This window comes from Rana temporaria, chromosome 4 (genome assembly GCF_905171775.1).
Source record: "Rana temporaria chromosome 4, aRanTem1.1, whole genome shotgun sequence".
Classification (NCBI taxonomy): Eukaryota; Metazoa; Chordata; class Amphibia; order Anura; family Ranidae; genus Rana; species Rana temporaria.
In genome coordinates, this window is record NC_053492.1 from 465667159 (window position 1) to 465687047 (window position 19889).

The 19889-nt window shown below is 49.4% G+C and overlaps 1 protein-coding gene across 1 annotated transcript in view; it reads left to right on the plus strand.

Annotated features, from left to right (window-relative positions):
• PLCB1 (phospholipase C beta 1) overlaps positions 1–19889 on the plus strand; it is an 825411-nt gene that overhangs the window by 699441 nt on the left and 106081 nt on the right. The window contains exons 24-26 of the mRNA XM_040351701.1: positions 4724–4856; positions 9705–9767; positions 18729–18948. Of these exons, the coding sequence (XP_040207635.1) occupies positions 4724–4856; positions 9705–9767; positions 18729–18948 (416 nt within the window). The remainder of the gene's footprint in view (positions 1–4723; positions 4857–9704; positions 9768–18728; positions 18949–19889) is intronic.

The window sequence follows — 19889 nt, forward strand, 5'->3', positions numbered from 1 at the left end:
TTTTTTGCACTCCATAGCAGTTGCAGAACTGCAGATTTTAATACTCCGCTCTAATGTGTAACATCATCAATTATACATCCCCATCTAAAATGTGTTCCCTCTGCCCACGCACTACTCTAGGCCGAGGCTTGCTTTTACAGAGATATTTTAATAGCATTTTCCCTTCCCCCGCATTGACTCGTCTTAATTGTAGAGCTAAAAATACGATCAACTTTTCTTTAAATTATAAATCACTTGTTGCCGTCCTGACCTACATTTGCTCTACGTCCAATTTACACACGCCGTGAGAAATCATCTCACAATGTGATGTTCCCATCCATCCGCGGGAACATTATATGTGAATGAGGCCATTAGAATGTACCCTTCGTACGCTGGTCTCCAGAGAACACCTGATCTAGGGCATCAGTCACTGGAGACGCTATTTTAGACACAAGAAAATGTTATTCATCTTTGACCTTTCTCTGTTGAAATAAAAAAGTTAAAGGAATTACGACTTTTTGTAGAAGAAATTGTTTAAAGTGGTTGTACACCCGGTGGCGGCTGGTGCTCAAAATTTTTAGGGGGGCGCAAACAAATGAATAAAAAAAAAAAAGACAATTGCAGCCTCACTGTGCCCATCACAGGCAGCCACTGTGCCCATCAAAGGCAGCCACTGTGCCATGCCATCAATTGTCGCCACTGTGCCATCAATTGTCGCCACTGTGCCATCAATTGTCGCCACTGTGCCATCAATTGTCACCACTGTGCCATGCCAAACGCAGCCATTGTGCCATCAAACGCAGCCACTGTGCAATGCCATCAATTGTCCCCACTGTGCCCACATCAATTGTCCCCACTGTGCCCACATCAATTGTTCCCCACAGTGCCCACATCAATTGTCCCCACTGTGCCCACATCAATTGTCCCCACTGTGCCCACATCAATTGTCGCCACTGTGCCCACATCAATTGTGTCCCCACTGTGCCCACATCAATTGTGTCCCCACTGTGCCCACATCAATTGTCCCCACTGTGCCCACATCAATTGTTCCCCACAGTGCCCACATCAATTGTCGCCACTGTGCCCACATCAATTGTCCCCACTGTGCTCTGTAAAATGCTGCCAGTCAGGTTGTAATTTTAATCCCCCAAAAAACATCTTGGTTAAAGTACTTTTAAGATTATGTAGTCTGTTTTCTGGGAGGATTGTGCCAGTATAGGGTGCAGTGTCTGCTTTTGTGGCTTACAGCAGCCCTCAGCGATCATGTAACATGCCTCAGCTCTTCTTCGCTCCAAGATTCCCGCTGACGTCAGCCGGCTCCAAGCATTGCAGAATGAGGGTCCGCAGAATTCAGCCGGGAGGAAGACCTCCGGCGGGTCAGCGGCTGCTGTGGATGGGGTATTTTGCATGATCGTTGCAGGGGGGGGGGGGGGGGGTGACACAGCACCTTTTACCAGTGTGGAAGTTTTACAAAGTGGATAATTTTTTTTTAACATTAACTTTACTAGGGCTTATTTTCGTGGTAGAACTTATATTGCAGCCCTCCCCAATGAGGTCTTATTTTCGGGGTAGGGCCTATTTTGGCAAAAATATTGTTCAGTATAAAGTAATATTAGATATACACCCACAAAGCCCATACTTATAGCAAATTTAACCTAGTACATTGGGGGAAAGAGCAACTGTCATGAAACATGAAATTCAATTAGTGTATAGAGAACCACATCTGCAATTTAACTACCGTATTTATCGGCATATAACGCGCACCCCAAGCTTAGAAGGGAAGTTTAAGGAAAAAAACGTACATTTTGGATGTCTTGCCCGGCGTCCATCGGCAGCCTTGTCCGGCGTCCATCTGCCGCCTTGCGCGGGGTCCGTCCAGCCTTGTCGGTGTCCGTCTGCTGTCTTGCCCGGCATCGCGTCCATCGGCGGCCTTATCCGGCGTCTGTCTGCCGGGGGTTGCAACATTGTGTGTTTGAGTTTGGCGCCTCGGTCGAGCTGTGCAGAGCCGGATTTCCGGTGTGTTCGGCTTCATTCGCGTGGCTGCGGGCGGAGCCGAGTGTGGCCGAGCCTAGCCGAGTGCCCAGTACACTCGGCTCGGTCTTTGTCGGTGGCGCTCTGAGACAGCGAGGATCGGCGTATAACGTGCACCCACGATTTTTCGCTGATTTTAAGGGGAAAAAAGTGCGTGTTATACGCCGATAAATACGGTATCTCTTATGTATCATCGTAGAGAAAAGTAGGTGTCAGCTGTAAAAGAGCAACTATGTAAGGAGGTGCTTTGGGAGTAAGCAAAGTAGAAAGCAGGATAGGAGCAAGGATAAGGCCAGGGACACTCCATCATGGTCTTCTTTGACCCAGACCTGAAATTCGAAGGAGTAGCGGAACATGGACCGCACCGTCCAGGTGTGGGAAAATTGGTCCTCCCTTCCTGTTTCTGGTGCCAACAAGTGTTTCAGGTCCCTTATGGAGTCTAATTTAATTGCCCATTCCCCAGGGGAGGGTATAGCTGTCGAATTCCAATGGCAAGAAATGGCTGCCCTTGCTGCTGCAATGAAGTGTCTGAGGGCATCTCAGCTCCTTTCACACTTGTATGACTCCAACGTTGCACCGAATTTGGAGTGCAAATTTGGTGCAACTTTGACGCAACTTTGGATGGGTGCAACTTGGTTTGCGACTTTGGCTTTGACCAGTGATAATGGACAACTGTTGCACACAAGTTGCATTGTATAACATTCAGGTACGGCTTTCATGCAACTTCTGAAGGTTAACATTGAAGTCTATGGCCCTCAAGTTGCACGAAAGTCGAACCAAAGTAGTGAATGAACTACTTTGAAGTTGCTGCAACTTTATATCACACATATATGAATGGTTAACATCAGGGCTTTTTTTTTTTAAACAATAGGTGCTGGAACTCAACCATGACCCCCCCCCCCCCCCCCAAAAAAAAACCCTCCACCCACATACACCCTCCAAATCGCATCAAATAGTGGATGTGGTCAGTCAAATTTCACGAACAGTAGGTGAGTCTTCAAGGGGCATTAAATACCAGGATTGCATTGCATACAGAGTGCAGAGTTCAGGGGGGGTTGCACAGATTACGGAGCTGTCACTTGTAAACACAGAAACCAGACTTCTGTGTTTACAAGTGATTGTGGTTAGCAGCCCCCCCTACCAAGGGTCTGAGCCAGAGGTGGTGGAACTGAGTTCCACCAAGTTCCCCCTAAAAAAAAGCCCTGGTTATCATTGGAAAACATGCCGAACGACTTGTCAGCAACTCCGATGTCCAAAGTTGCATGACTGGTCACACAAGTGTGAATGGAGCCTATAAGCAAAATCAAATGATCCAGGGATCGTGGATAGGAGGGCCATCCCGGGTGAAACAAAAATGTTTTACAAATGCAAAAAAAAGGTTGAAATATGTTGAAGGTTACAGTCTAAATACAGGTGTAACATAACATGCTCTTAAAGGTGAGCTTATACTTTCACCGATGTGCTTGGTACTCACTAGATGGCGCCAGAGCTTGTGTCTGTTTTTACCATTAGTAAAAATAAGGGATCGGATTTATCAAACTGCTCAGTGGAAAAGTTGTTTACTTGTTCAAAACAGCCAATCAGGTTCCTTTCATTCTCCCATTGAAATATTGGAGAATTAAATGGATAATCCTGTTGGTTTCTACGAGCAAACAAGAGCAGTTCTTAACTGCCCAATAATGCGCTAAAATGTTGTGCTTTGCAAAAATGGAAAATTACGCAGTTAGGTGTGAGTGTAAAATCTTGTTTGACTGCTGTGTGTATTCATTGGTGTATGTATATATGTATGTATACTGTATATCCCCTATGTGAACAAGGACATACGCTTAAATTGGTCACAAGAGACACTGAAAGCCGAGGGAGCTTTGGGCCCCCTGCTGCTGTCAGCCAAGCTCCTGTGAGGAGGGATTATTGGGACATGGCTTAACTGCACTATGTGTGTCTATGGGCACACAGAGCCCAGCTCTGGGCTTCCTTAGCACACAACTTCCTAAGGTGGCACCTTGTGTTGTTTCACACAGATTTCTTCTGAAATCCTTACAATAGGGTTATGCTGCCACCTACATGTGATTGGACACTGGCAAAACAAGTCAAGAAGTCCTCTTTGGGGGGGGGGGGGCAGCAAACAACCCCCCTCCCTACCCTTGTGGTTGGTCAGTCGGCGACACCCACTCCCCTACCCTGGCACTTGCACCATTGGTTGAAGGCAGACAGGCTACTATGGGCAGCGAGCATCGGCCAGGTATCGGGCTCCTATGGGCGGGTTGCAGGCTCTTACAGGTGGCCGGTTTGCAGGCTCCTATGGGCGGGTTGCGAGCTCCTACAGGCAGTGGATTGCGGGCTCCTATGGGCGATAGGTAGAGGCTCCTGTGTCCTCTCTGATTGTTACGGAGTTGCCTGGTATTTTCCGGTAGGGTGCTATACAGGTCCAGGGTGGTGAACCCTAGCTGGAAGATTGAATCCCTGAAGGCCCTCTGGGCAAAGCCTGTCATGATGGGTGAAATCTGGATTGACGACTGCCCATATGGTAGCCCCTGCTGGTTTCTCTATTACAGCTGCCCCCCCAGAAGGGCAGGGACCCCCTCATCCCAGCTGGTAGAATGAGTGGTGGCCCCGTTGTTTATCAGCATTGTTTTCATGTTTGAAAAGTTATTGCTCTTGATTGACCTATCATTTAAACATTACTGTCTGTTTTTTTGTTTTTGTTTTTTAGGTTGAAGCTGGCGATGTTCCACAGGAAGCCAACAGCGAGCCCAGGCCGGCGCCAGCAGAAAATGGCTTGAATCACGCTTCTACTTTAACGCCTAAGTCATCATCTCAAAATGTTCACAATCAGCCTCCGCCAGGTAAGTCGTTTTAGGGGGACTCACTACTGCAGAGAAATAGGGGGACTCACTACTGCAGAGAAATAGGGGGACTCACTACTGCAGAGAAATAGGGGGACTCACTACTGCAGAGAAATAGGGGGACTCACTACTGCAGAGAAATATGGGGACTCACTACTGCAGAGAAATAGGGGGACTCACTACTGCAGAGAAATAGGGGGACTTACTACTGCAGAGAAATAGGGGGACTTACTACTGCAGAGAAATAGGGGGACTCACTACTGCAGAGAAATAGGGGGACTCACTACTGCAGAGAAATAGGGGGACTCACTACTGCAGAGAAATAGGGGGACTCACTACTGCAGAGAAATAGGGGGACTTACTACTGCAGAGAAATAGGGGGACTCACTACTGCAGAGAAATAGGGGGACTCACTACTGCAGAGAAATAGGGGGACTTTCTACTGTCCATGTCCCTGTTGGGGAGATTTGCCCGTTCTAAAAATTATCAGGACAGAATGTGATGCAAAATCCAAAAAGAGGTTAAATCTTCCATTGGGAGCCCCTGTTCCTAATTTAAAGCGGGGGTTCACCCTAAAAAAAATATTTTTTTTTTCTACCATGCCATTTAGCATAGTAGCGCGAGCTACAGTATGCCTATATATATTTTTTTGGCGCCGTACTCACTGTTTAATCGCGTAGTAAAGTTTCAGGGGAATGGGCGTTCCTATGCAGAGGGAACGTGATTGACGGCCGGCTATGGCGCGTCACGCTTCCCGAGAAGAGCCGAAATAGGACTTTGCTCTTCACAGCGCCTGCACAGTCAGCTCCGACGTCTGTGCGCAGGCGGCGTATAGCGCCGTGAACAGCCGAGTCCTACTCCGGCTCTTCTCGGGAAGCGTGACGCTCCATAGCCGGCCGTCAATCACGTTCCCTCTGCATAGGAACGCCCATTCCCCGCGGGGAGTCTGAAACTTTACTACGCGATTAAACAGTGAGTACGGCGCCCAAAAAATATATAAAGGCATACTGTAGCTCGCGCTACTATGCTGAATGGCATGCTAGAAACTTGTTTTTCAGGGTGAACCACCGCTTTAACACCAAATAAGTGCACCGCAATCACATATTAAACAATATGGGCCAGATTCACAAAGAATTGCCCTGGCGCAGCGCATCAGAGATACGCTACGCCACCGTATCTTACCTGGCGGAATTTTGAATCCAGGAAGATTTCGCGCCGTAAGTTACGGCGGCGTAGTGTATTTCTCGGCGCGTATTTCAAATTGGGCGGGTAAGGGGCGTGATTCATTTAAATGAAGCGCGTCCCCGCGCCGATTGAAATGCGCATGCTCCGTTTCGAAAATTTCCCACCGTGCTTTGCGCGAAATGACGTCGCACCAACGTCATTTTTTGAACGTAGACGTGAGTTACGTCCTTTCCTATTCACGGACAACTTACGCAAAAAAAAATTCAAAATTCAGCGCAGGAACGACGGCCATACTTTAACATGGCGAGTCTATCTATACGCCACGAAATAGCAGCTTTAACTATACGCCGGGAAAAGCCGACTAGCGACGACGTAAGAGAATGCAACGGCCACGCGTACCTTCGTGGATCGACGGAAAAAGCTAATTAGCATACCCGACGCGGAAAACGACGCGTAAACTCCACCCAGCGGGCGCCAAAGTATTGCACCTACGATCCAAAGGCGTACAAAGCCGTACGCCTGTCGGATCGAACCCAGAAGCCATCGTATCTTGGTTTGAGGATTCAAACTAAAGATACGACGCGGGAAATTTGAAAGTACGCCGGCGTATCAGTAGATACGCCGGCGTACTCTCACTGTGAATCTGTCCCTATATTGTTTATTTGTTCCGTTCCATTCGTTTAGATGCGGCATTCGTTATTTTGGATAATTTGTAACTTTGGATACATTTTGTATTCATTACGTTTACTAACAGCCAAATTTGAAAGGAAGTTCCAACACCTATAATTTTATAGTTATTATACGTTAGCGATCATCTCAAATGTTCTAATTTTCTTTCTTATTTTCGGATTTTCAAAACGTAACATTTCCGAATTTTCACATTTCCAGGTTTTTAAATCTCTGAATTTTCAATTTTCCGGATTTTCTTATTTCCAAATTTTCCAGATTTTCCCATTTCCGAATTTATGAATTTCCGAATTATTGAATTTATGAATTTTCAGATTTTCTCATTTCCAGATATTCACATTTTCAAATGATTGAATTTGCAAATTTTCTAATTTCCGAGTTTTTGAATTTTCAATTTACGAATTTCTGAATCTTCGAATTTTACGAATTTCGATCATAACGAATGACCCTAAAAAAAAAACAAAAAAAAAAACGAACGAAACGAAAAAGTACAAATTTTTTCGCAGTGCACGTGTCTACTCCTAGCATTTCTAGCCGTGGCCATCTTGAGTAAGGGCAGATGATTCATGTAGCATTTTTTCCTGGAATCCATCTGCCCTTAGCGCAGGTAGACGGTATGTGGTTAGCTGTGAAAAACCCTCCTCCTGTAAAGGCCTAGGCCAAAAAAAAAATAGTAAATATAATATACCTTCCTATCTAATGACTAATGTTGGCAGTATAAGGATTAAAAACGGTTCATGTTGACCGAGAAAGTGAAGTTCCACTTTAAAGCGGGAGTTCACCCGAAAAAAATTTTTTAGCATTAGATTTAAGCTAATTAAGGGAAGCAGAAACAGGTATTTTTTTTTAAATCAATGCCATACTTACCGTTGTAGAGATAGATGTTCTCCCGCCGCTTCCGGGTATGATCTTCAGGACTGGGCGCTCCTATTTGATTGACAGCCTTCCGATGGTCGCATACAGCGCGTCACCAGTTGCCGAAAGAAGCCGAACGTCGGTGCGGCTCTATAGGGCGCCTGCGCACCGACGTTTGGCTACTTTCGGAAACTCGTGAAGCGTTGTATGCGACGGTCGGAAGGCTGTCAATCAAATAGGAACGCCCAGTCCCGAAGCCCATACCCGGAAGCGGCGGGAGAACATCTATCTCTACAACGGTAAGTACGGCATTGATTTAAAAAAAAAAAAACGTTTCTGCTTCCCACAATTAGCCTAAATCTAATGTTAAAAATGTATATTTTGGGTGAACCTCCACTTTAATAATAATTGCCCACCCCTGTATATTCAGGAATTAGGGGGGGGGGGTGTAATGGGGAAGGTGTAATGCAGAGAAAAGCTCACCTTATTCTTGTGGCAGCCTAAAAGTCGCACATCACAGCGAAACCCTGTGAAAAATGTGTGAACATGTTGCCCCTGAAGTTGATGTGTTGAAAGCAGAAACAATAAGCAAGCGGAAGGATTAGAGTGACTTTTTGACAAGAACCAAATTGTAATGGCTGGATGATTGGATGAGAGCAACTCCAAAGCTGCATCTCTTGAGGGATGTCCCCAGTCTTGCAGTGGTCAGGACCGACCAAAAGTGGTCATAATTAAGCCTCCGGTGGCGGAGCTAAACGCATTGGCGGGCGTGGCCTAGTTGGAGCCTGGGCTGAGGCTGTCCTACAACTCCTCAAAGGGTTTTGCGGTCATATGGGACTTTTAGGACTTCCTTTCCCTACTGGAAGTTTTTACCGGGGACGAGCTCTGTCCTTGGCGGAACTCCTAGCAGGTTTGTCCTATAAGAGGACCTGGTGGAACCTTGAGTGGCACCTGTCATTTTTATTGTGTGGGTCACAGCCGACAATTTTCCTTGCCCAAATATGTGGGGGGGGGGGGCTTACAGTGTCCACTGGGCCTTCACTGTACACTATGACATCAGCGAGGGGCAGCCACGTGACTGGGAGAAGCGAAGGTGCTTTATGGAAAGTCTGTAGGAGCGAGGAATAAGGTACCGTATTTATCGCGGTATAACGTGCTCCCGCGTATACCGCGCACCCCTAAAGTGGCCCCCAATCCTGTGGAAAAAGCGTTTTTTTTGTACTTACAGTTTTGGTGTCTTGCGCGGCGTCCATCGGCGGCCTTGTCGGGTCCGGCGTCCGTCTGCTGTTTCTGGTGTCCTCTTCGTCGGGTCCGGCGTCCGTCTGCGGCTTCGGGTGTCCTCTTCGTCGGGTCCGGAGTCCTTCTGCGGCTTCGGGTGTCCTCTTCGTCGGGTCCGGCGTCCTTCTGCGGCTTCGGGTGTCCTTTTCGTCGGGTCCGGAGTCCTTCTGCGGCTTCGGGTGTCCTCTTCGTCGGGTCCGGCGTCCTTCTGCGGCTTCGGGTGTCCTCTTCGTCGGGTCCGGAGTCCTTCTGTGGCTTCTGGTGTCCTCTTCGTCGGGTCCGGGGTCCGTCTGCGGGCTTCGGGTGTCCTCTTCGTCGGGTCCGGCGTCCTTCTGCGGCGTCCTCCCCGCTCGTTTCCCGCGCCGAGTTTTGAATACTGCGCCGACATATACAGAGCGCAGTACACTCGTGTATTGTCAGGCAGGCTCGGCAACACTCGCGCTCACGTCCTGTACGTCCAGGACGTGAGCGCGGAAGGAGCCGAGACTGGCCGACTATACCCGAGTGTACTGCGCTCTGTATATGTCGGCGCAGTATTCAAAACTCGGCGCGGTAAAGCGGGTATCGGCGTATACCGCGCACCCACGATTTTGCCCTGATTTTTAGGGCAAAAAAGTGCGCGGTATACGCCGATAAATACGGTAAGTATTGTTCTGCATTACATTCCGCCTAGACAAGCAGTAATTCAGGAATATAAAGATGATCAGAGTTCAGCCTCTTGACAATAAATATGACTGATACATCAAACACTTTAGAATATTAAGACAAGACCACTAGATCACTTGATCCTGTTGGAAGACAAAGTCATAGCACTCTCTTTCTCTCTCTCTTTCTTCTTCTCAGGTTCTGTTAAAGTACCTGCTAAAACTGCACCGGCCGAGGACCTCATAATGAGTGTATTGATAGGTAAGGTTTCTATCCATCTGTAGCGCTGATTTGCCCCAGGTTCCTCTACCAGATAAGTGCAGGGGCAGCCAGGCACACGGTAATGGTCACTCTTTCTGGCTCAATCAACAGTCTAGGCCAGGCGAGGGCAAACTCGGCCCTCCAGCTGTTTTGAAACTACAAGTCCCATGAGACATTGCAAGACCCTGACAATCACAGGCATGACTCCTAGAGGCAGAGGCATGATGGGATTTGCAGTTTCACCACAGCTGGAGGGCCGAGATTCCCCAGCCCTGGTCTAGGCCCTAGGGGTTGGATAAGGCACAGGGAGTGGTGGGATACCTCATTAACATTTACCAGTAACAGGGGGATACCCTTCACTTTGTTACCACTTCATAGAACAGTGCCTCTATTCCAGTGGTCTCCAAACTGCAGCCTGGGAGTCGAATGGGGCCCTTTGCTCGCCTTTATTTGGCCCTTGAGTCATTATTCCTGCCATGGACACCAACAATAGGGCACTATTCCTCCCGCTGTCACCAACAATGGGACATAATACCTTCCACTAGCACCAACAATTGGTCACTATTCCTCCCCTAATACCAAAGATGGGGCATTGTTTACCAGCACTGGGCATAGTCTGGACCCCCCTAAAGTCGGAACAACAGTAAACTGGTCCTTTGTTAAAAAAGTTTGTGGACTCCTATTAGATGTCAAGGGAATGGACAGCAACAAGCAGTCACCAGCAGTGGCCTTTTGTTTTGGGGGGCAAACAACCACCCCCCTGCAGCACCTCAACCCCCCCCTGCTGTCTGCTGGTCCACAGGTACTTACCCCATCGGCTGTGGGGGTCGGCGGGCCCATTGGGGAGCGGTGGGCACACAGCGGCGGAGATCAGCGGGCACACAACGGCAGGGATCGGTGGGCACATCGGGGATCGGTGGATGCACAACGGCAGGGATCAGCGGGCACATCGGGGATCGGCGGGCAGACATCGGCGGGGATCGGTGGGCACATCAGACAGGGGATCAGGCTGTGGCGGGCACCTGGCAGCGTCTCCTGTTTCCTCTTCTCTTCTGAGATCACATCGGCTTCCACCCCGAGGCTTCCACCCTGCGTCTCCCCTCCTCCTCCCAAGCGTCCAGTAGGATCGCTTGACCTTTCAGCCAATCCGGAAATGGGTATCAGACCCGCGCTTCCTGATTTGGCGGAGAGGCGATTCAGTGTTTGAAAAACGAATATTAATTTTCTTTTCTAACACACCTGGGTGGGCTCCGGACGCAATGCTCTGCACTCCGAGTCCACCCTATTTTGAAGCCTATTAGAGCCTGTGGCTCTAATCAGGTGCTTCAAACAAACACCCCCGCCGCTGTAATTCAAGTGCCCGGCATCCAGAAAGGGGCCGGATGCCTGAATAGGGGGTGGCTGTGACGGCCGTGGATAGATTTATTCAATGCACGAATCTATCCATTAACCATATAGGGGATGATGTGGATAGAGGGGATGGCACCGGTGCGCCCATAATGGATGGGCCTTCCCTGGTCACCTGGATCCTACACTCAGGTCTGTACTCACAATGTCCTTGGATACTTGGATGCCTCCTTCCAACATCAGCCAGACATTTCTCCTATGAACTCTCCAGACCAGATCCTCAGTGGAATCCCTTAGTTCTGTTAGCGCCAGATTGCCCGCCAGCCTATCGCAGTCACACTATAAGTCACTGATCACCACCATTGCAGTGTAGCATCTATAGCGTAAATTCCAGTATATATACCAGTGGTTCTCAACTCCAGTCCTCAAGGCACCTCAACAGGTCATGTTTTCAGGATTTCCGGGTGTGGTAATTACTAAGGCAGTGAAACTGATCAAATCACCAGTGTAAAATAAGGGAAAGCCTAAAAACATGACCTGTTAGGCCCCGTACTCACGACCAAACATGTCTGCTGAAACTGGTCCGCAGGCCAGTTTCAGCAGACATGTTTGGTCGTGTGTGGGCGCGAGCGGGCCGAATTCCAGCAAACATTTGCCCGCCGGGCCTTTTCCCAGCGGACAAATATTCCTGGACTTGTTTTAAAACAGTCCGCTGGAATCCTGCCCGCTCGGACATGTACGGTCGTCAGTACAGACCTACCGTACATGTCCAGGCGCCCGCCGTCCCTCGCATGCGTCGAATGACTTTGACGCATGCGTGGAAGCATTTTAAAGGCGGGCCGCCCACGTCGCTGCGTCATTGTCGCGGCGACACCGCGTCATCGACGCGGCGACACCGCGGACACGCCCCGCGTATTGTTTACGCGCGGACTTCTGTACGATGGTGTGTACAACCATCGTACAGAAGCCCTCTGGCAGACATGTATGGTGAAAACGGTCCGACGGACCGCTTTCACCATACATGTTTGTTCGTGTGTACCCGGCCTTAGGGAGCCTTGAGGACTGGAGTTGAGAAACATTGATATATCCCATAGTTTGTAGACGTGAAAACTTTTGCACCAATCAATCAATATGCGCTTATTGGGATTTTTTTTTTTTTTAACCAAAGACATGTAGCAGAATAGATTTTGGCCAAAATTTATGAAGACATTTGATTTTTTTTCATTGGATATGTTTTATAACAGAAAGTAGAAAATATATATATACCGTATTTATCTGCCTATAGCGCGCACTGGCGTATATCGCGCACCCCTTATCTAGAAGGGAAATTCTTGGGGAAAAAAAAAAAATTAATTACTTACAGTTTTGGTGTCTTGCCCGGCGTCCATCGGCGGCCTTGTTAGGTCCGGCGTCTGTTTGCGGCCATGCGCGGGGGCCGTCCAGCCTTCCTCGCGGCGTCCGTCCAGGTGTCCGTCTGCGGCTTCCTTGTGGCGTCCGTCCAGGTGTCCGTCTGTGGCTTCCTCGCGAGGGGTTTGTCCAGGTGTCCGTCTGCGGGGTCCGTCCAGCCTTCCTCGCAGCGTCCATCCAGGTGTCCGTCTGTGGCTTCCTGGCGGCGTCCGTCCAGGTGTCCGTCTGCGGGGATCTGTCCAGTCCTCCATCCGCACGTTGCCCGGGGTTGCGGCGGTGTTCGTTTTTGAATTAGGCGCGGAGCCGGATTTCCTGTTTGTTCGGCTTCTCTCGGCGTGGCTGCGAGCGGAGCCGAGTGTAGCCGAGCCTAACCGAGTGTGCAGTACACTCGGCTCGGCTGTAGGCTGCGGCGCTCGGCACCTAATTCAAAAAACAAATACTGCTGCAACAGTATCGGCGTATATCACGCACCCACGATTTTCCACTGATTTTAAGGGGAAAAAAGTGCGCGGTATACGCCGATAAATACGGTATATATATTTTTTTCCTTTATATAATAAAAAATAAACAATCCAGTGGTGATCAAATACCATAAAAAAAAAGCTCTATTTGTGTGAAAAAAATGATATAAATGTAATTTGGGTACAGTCAGGCTCTCACAACTGCGTAATTGCTAGGTAAAGTAACGCAGTGCTGAATAGAAAATAATTGTCTGGTCACATGGGGGGTAAAACCTTCCGGGGGTCAAGTGGCTGAGCCAGTATTGTTTTGAGCAAATCATTAGGAGCCTGTGCTAACGCACCAAGAAAAGCAATAAAACACAATCAGAAACGCTGTTATTCCAAAGCACAGCATAGATAAGTATCAAACAAATATGGCTGCCCTTATTTACATATATAATTGTAGACTATATATAAAACAAGTCTTTTTTTTTATGTTGATGAGGCTATTTACATTAAGTTGATTACATTTGCATACATGAAAACTAGAAAAAAGATTACAGATTGTCTTTAAACGTGCTCTATCCCCTAGGGTGACCACGTGTCCCGGATTGCCCGGGACTGTCCCTTAATTAATGCTCGTGTCCCGTGTCCCGGACACACTCATTACGGGACAATACAGAGTCCCGGAATTGGCCTGGGCAGATCTAATGCCCCCTAAAATAGCCTTTGCATACATCCTCTCTGTCTCAGCCTGTGGTGGACCCCTAGCTGACAGAGAGTGAGACCCTTTTTCTTTATTCACCGCCCCTGGCTCAGTGCCCAAACTGGTTGCTACCTGGCTGCCTCCCGCTTGGCGTGTAGCAACCAGTGACGTCAGAGCAGGAGAGAGGCAGAGACCTATCACAGCGGAGGAGAGTTTAACTTCCTCCTCCGCGCCTTCTGTTCAGCTCCACCCACCTACTCCTGTATGTTCTGGAGTCCAGCCAGCAGCCAGAAGAAACATCGGACTGTGAGACAGACTGCAGTGTACAGATGAGAGATGGTACAAACTAAGGCAAGTAAAATTACAAAGCACTGACCAGCAGATCCATCCGTGTTATAATCCTGTCGGCTCTCCCTCAGCAGTCAGAGTTCAGCACTTGTAAGAAGCTGGAGTGTCTGCACAGGACACGCAGAGGCTTGCTCCAGGCTGAGTAAGATAAGGCAGATAAGGGTCGGCAGGAGAGAACAGATTACACATGACACCCTGGATGGAAGGAGGAAACTTCCTTAGATATCAGGGCAGGGTTCATGCTGGGACTTGTAATCCTTCACTTTTGGGGATGTGACTTCCCCCCAAAAGTGAAGAACTACAGGTCCCAGCATGAACCCCTCAGAGCTGAAGATGTTTCCTGCACACATGATAACTCCTCACACCCAGTCCTGTCCGGCTGCTCAATGTCTCTTCTCTCCCACTACTTGTTTGCCTCTCACTGCCCCCCCCTCTCCTCCTTCACCCTCAGCCTTTCATGTTCTGCCACCTTTTCACCTACTAGTCTTGTTACCCCCTCTGTATACCAAGCAATCCTCTCAGGAGTGGCTCATCAGCGACTATCACAACCTCAGAATCCTGCCAGCATTCCATTCATTGCTCCTTCAAACTGCCAGAAATGTTTTAGTTACTCCACTGCAGCGGTGTAACTACAGGGGGCGCCATTGCAACCCAGCCTCATACTCCAGGGGGTCCATGCAGCTTCCCTCTAAACCTGGATAGGAGAGGCGGCATATAGAGGAACTGATGCCCCCCATGTTCTTCTTGCAGCCACTGAATGCCTGCAGGAGGTAAAGGAGGAAAAGCGGGCATTCAGTGGCTGCAAGAAGAACATGGGGGGCATCAGTTTCTCTATATGCCACCCCTCCTATCCAGTTTTCTTCTGCTGCCCACAGGTCCCTCAACACTCTCCTGGCTGATCTTCCCCAGTAACTTCTCTGCTCTCTCCCACCTCACCCCCCATTCTCCAACCCCCTGCTGTCCTCTGGTCCCACCCTGTGCTGTTCTTCAGTCCCCCCCCCCCTCCTGTGCTGTGCTCTGGTCCCACCTGTGCTGTTCTTCAGCCCCCCTCCTGTGCTGTTCTTCAGTCCCCCGTGCTGTTCTTCAGTCCCCCCCCCCCTCCTGTGCTGTTCTTCAGTCCCCCCTCCTGTGCTGTTCTTCAGTCCCCCCTCCTGTGCTGTTCTTCAGTCCCCCCTCCTGTGCTGTTCTTCAGCCCCCCTCCTGTGCAGTCCTCTGGTCCCACCTGTGCAGTCCTCTGGTCCCACCTGTGCAGTCCTCTGGTCCCACCTGTGCAGTCCTCTGGTCCCACCTGTGCAGTCCTCTGGTCCCACCTGTGCAGTCCTCTGGTCCCACCTGTGCAGTCCTCTGGTCCCACCTGTGCAGTCCTCTGGTCCCACCTGTGCAGTCCTCCAGTCCCCCACCTGTGCTGTTCTCCAGTCCCCCACCTGTGCTGTTCTCCAGTCCCCCACCTGTGCTGTTCTCCAGTCCCCCACCTGTGCTGTTCTCCAGTCCCCCACCTGTGCTGTTCTCCAGTCCCCCACCTGTGCTGTTCTCCAGTCCCCCACCTGTGCTGTTCTCCAGTCCCCCACCTGTGCTGTTCTCCAGTCCCACCCTGTGCTGTTCTTCAGCCCCCCTCCTGTGCAGTCCTCTGGTCCCACCTGTGCAGTCCTCTGGTCCCACCTGTGCAGTCCTCTGGTCCCACCTGTGCAGTCCTCTGGTCCCACCTGTGCAGTCCTCTGGTCCCACCTGTGCAGTCCTCTGGTCCCACCTGTGCAGTCCTCCAGTCCCCCACCTGTGCTGTTCTCCAGTCCCCCACCTGTGCTGTTCTCCAGTCCCCCACCTGTGCTGTTCTCCAGTCCCCCACCTGTGCTGTTCTCCAGTCCCCCACCTGTGCTGTTCTCCAGTCCCCCACCTGTGCTGTTCTCCCGTCCCCCACCTGTGCTGTTCTCCAGTCCCCCACCTGTGCTGTTCTCCAGTCCCCCACCTGTGCTGTTCTCCAGTCCCCCACCCCCTGCAGTTCATCAGTGCCCCCCTCCTGTGCTGTCCTCTGGTCCCACCTGTGCTGTTCTTCATCCCCCCTCCTGTGCTGTTCCTGATTTGGAGGAACTGTCCCTCATTTAGAGCATTGTCCCTCTGCCCCTCTGTTCCTCTTTCCTCCTTGTTTGTCCCTCAAGGAGCCAATATAAAAGAATAGTAGTGGTAAAAAAGCACCTGTGGGTTTAACCAGTTTTTCTTTGTTTATAATTCTCCTACATATTTTTGCTAATAGGTGTCCTTCATTTCCATCTCAGAAAGTTGGGAGGTGTGCCTCTATCCATCCCACTGCCCCTCTGACTACTCTGTGCCCCGACCACTCAGTTGTTTTTCTTGATGCCTAGGGCCCACTTTTGATCTCGCACATGGGCCCGCTGATTTCATACGCCCCTGCCCCAAAAATCTGCAAAAAAATGGGGGGGGGGGGGTGTCCCTGAATGGCAGTTTGGAAATGTGGTCACCCTAATCCCCTAGTTAAGACCGTAAAATCTGCAACAGTTCAACTACCGACAAAGCAGAGATATAGTAACTATGGCCTCGTACAGACGACAGAGATTCTCGGCAGAATTCGCCGAGAAACTCGGTCAAAACCCGGATTCTGCCGAGAATCTCTGTCGTCTGTACAGTTTTGGCTCGATGGAGCCGCCGAGGAACTCGACGAGAAAATAGAGAACATGTTCTCTATTTTCTCGTTGTCCTCGTTCTTCTATGGGAGAAGCCGGCCCGCCGAGCTCCTCGGCGGCTTCATCCCAAAACTCGACGAGGAACTCGACGTGCCAAGCACGTCGAGTTCCTCTGTCGTGTGTACGGGGCCTAAGGGGTGTGACTTGGAGGGGTAGTTAGATCCAAGTGCCCATTCTGCCCAGAAATACATGATATAGTCAAAAGTATTGGGACACCGGCCTTTACACGCACATGAACTTTAATGGCATCCCAGTCTTAGTCCGTAGGGTTCAATATTGAGTTGGCCCCGCCCTTTGCAGCTATAACAGCTTCAACTCTTCTGGGAAGGCCGTCTACAAGGTTTAGGAGTGTGTCTACGGCGGCGTAATGTGCGCCCACACTCTGTGAATCTGGGTCTTTGTGTATAAGTGCACAAAGCAAGGACCATAAAGACATGGATGAGCGAGTTTGGGGTGGAGGAACATGACTGTCCTGATTCAACCCGATAGAACACCTTTGGGATTCATTTAGAGCAGAGACTGTGAGCCAGGCTTTCTCGTCCACATTAGTACCTGACCTCACAAATGCTCTTCTGGAAGAATAGTCAAACATTCCCATAGACACTCCTAAACCTTGTGGACGGCCTTCACAGAAGAGTTGAAGCTGTTATAGCTGTAAAGGGAGGGCCAACTCAATATTGAACCCTACGGACTAAGGGGCAGATACTGATACGCCGGCGTACTTTCAAATTTCCTGCGTCGTATGTTTAGTTTGAATCCTCAAAACAAGATACGACGGCATCTGGGTTAGATCCGACAGGCGTATGGCTTCGTACGCCTTCGGATCTTAGATGCAATACTTCCGAGTCCGCTGGGTGGAGTTCTCGTCGTTTTCCGCGTCGAGTTTGCAAATTAGCTATTTCCGACGATCCACGCGGCCGTCGCATTCTCTTACGTCGTCTCTAGTCGCCTTTTTCCGGCGTATAGTTAAAGCTGCTGTTTTGCGGCGTATAGTTAAACCTGCCATGTTAAGTATGGCCGTCGTTCCCGCGTTTAATTTGAATTTATTTTTTTCGTTTGCGTAAGTCGTCTGTGAATCGGGATGGACGAAATTTACATCCACGTCCAAAAAAATGACGTCTTTGCTACATCATTTAGCGCAATGCACGGCGGGAAATTTAGGGACGGCGCATGCGCAGTTCGTTCAGCGCGGGGACGCGCTTCATTTAAATGAAACATGCCCCCCTACTCGCTGATTTGAATTAGGTGCCGTTACGCAGCGAGAGATACACTACGCCGCCGTAACTTACGGCGCAAATTCTTTGTGGATTCAAAGCTGCCAAAAGTAAGTTACAGCGGCGTAGCGTATCTCACATACGCTGCGCCCATCTAATTGTATGTGGATCTGCCCCTAAGGCCCCGTACACACGACCGGATCTATCCGCTGGGATTTATCCGCAGATCAGTTCCAGCGGATAGATCCGGTCGTGTGTACGTCCAAGCAGACATTTATCGGCGGAAAAAAATCCAGCCGACGGATTTCAAGCGGATAAAAATTTCTTAGCATGCTAAGAAATCTATCCGCTTGAATCCTGTCCAGCGGATTGATCCGGTGGTCTGTACAGACTCACCGGATCAATCCGTCCGCTCCCATCCCTCGCATGCGTCGTAATGATTCGACGCATGCGTGGAAGTCTTTACCTTCCAGCGTCGCGCACGTCGCCGCGTCATCGTCGCGGCGACAGCGCGACACGTCACCGCGGATGGATTCCGCGCGGATTTCGATCTGATGGTGAGTACAGCCATCAGATCCAAATCCGCCAGAGGATTTATCCGCTGGAAACGGTCCAGCGGACCATTTCCAGCGGATATCCTCTCGTGTGTACGGGGCCTAAGACTGGGATGCTATTACAGTTCAGGTAGGTGTAAACTAGGTGTCCCAATACTTTTGACAATATAGTGTATCTTCAATGAGTAAAACATTGGACTCTTCCTTTCTGTTCTGTACCAAAGCTGGCTCTGTCAATGTCTGTTACAGAGGTAGAAGCTCAGAGTATCGATGAACTGAAGCAGCAGAAATCCTTTGTGAAGCTCCAGAAGAAGCATTATAAAGAAATGAAAGATCTCGTGAAAAAGCACCACAAGAAAACCACTGACCTCATCAAAGAGCACACCACTAAGTACAATGAAATCCAGAACGATTACCTGAGGAGGCGGGCCATCCTGGAGAAGGCGGCCAAACGGGACAGCAAAAAGAAGTAAGTTACATAGAAGGGGAGGGCGAAAAAAGACGCAAGTCCATCAAGTCCAACCTCTGTGTGTGATTATATGTCAGTATTACCTTGTATATCCCTTGTATATCCTTGGGTACAGCGTCACGCGACTGCGCACTTGTCAGTTAAAGCGACGCAGCGCCGTATCAAAAAATAACGGCCTGGTCATTAACCACTTAAGGACCCATTCACGCCGATATACGTCGGCAGAATGGCACGGCTGGGCACAATCACGTACCTGTACGTGTTTCTTTAAGCCCAGCAGTGGGGTCGCGAGCGTGCCGCCGGCAGCGCGCTCGTGACCCGGTCCGAAGCTCTGTGACCGCGCCCGCGGGACCGATCACCGCTGGTGTCCCGCGATCGGTCACAGGAGCTGAAGAACGGGGAGAGGTGAGTGTAAAAACATCTTCCCCGTTCTTCATTGTGGCAATGTCAGTGATCGTCTGTTCCCTGATATAAGGAAAGGCGATCAGTGACGTCACACGTCCAGCCCCGCCCCCCTACAGTTAGAAACACAGATGAGGTCACACTTAACACCTCCAGCGCCCCCTAGTGTTTAACTCCTAAACTGCAATTGTCATTTTCACAGTAATCAGTGCATTTTTATAGCGCTTTTCGCTGTGAAAATGACAGTTGTCCCAAAAATGTGTCAAAATTGTCCGATGTGTCCGCCATAATGTCGCAGTCACGAAAAAAATCGCTAATAGTAAAAAAAAAATTAATAAAAATGCCAAAAAACGATTTCCTATTTTGTAAACGCTATAAATGTTGTGCAAACCACTCGATAAACGCTTATTGCGATTTTTTTTTTACCAAAAATAGGTAGAAGAATACGTATCGGCCTAAACTGAGGAAAACATTTTTTTTTATATATTTTTGGGGGATATTTATTATAGCAAAAAGTAAAAAAAATTGAATTTTTTTCA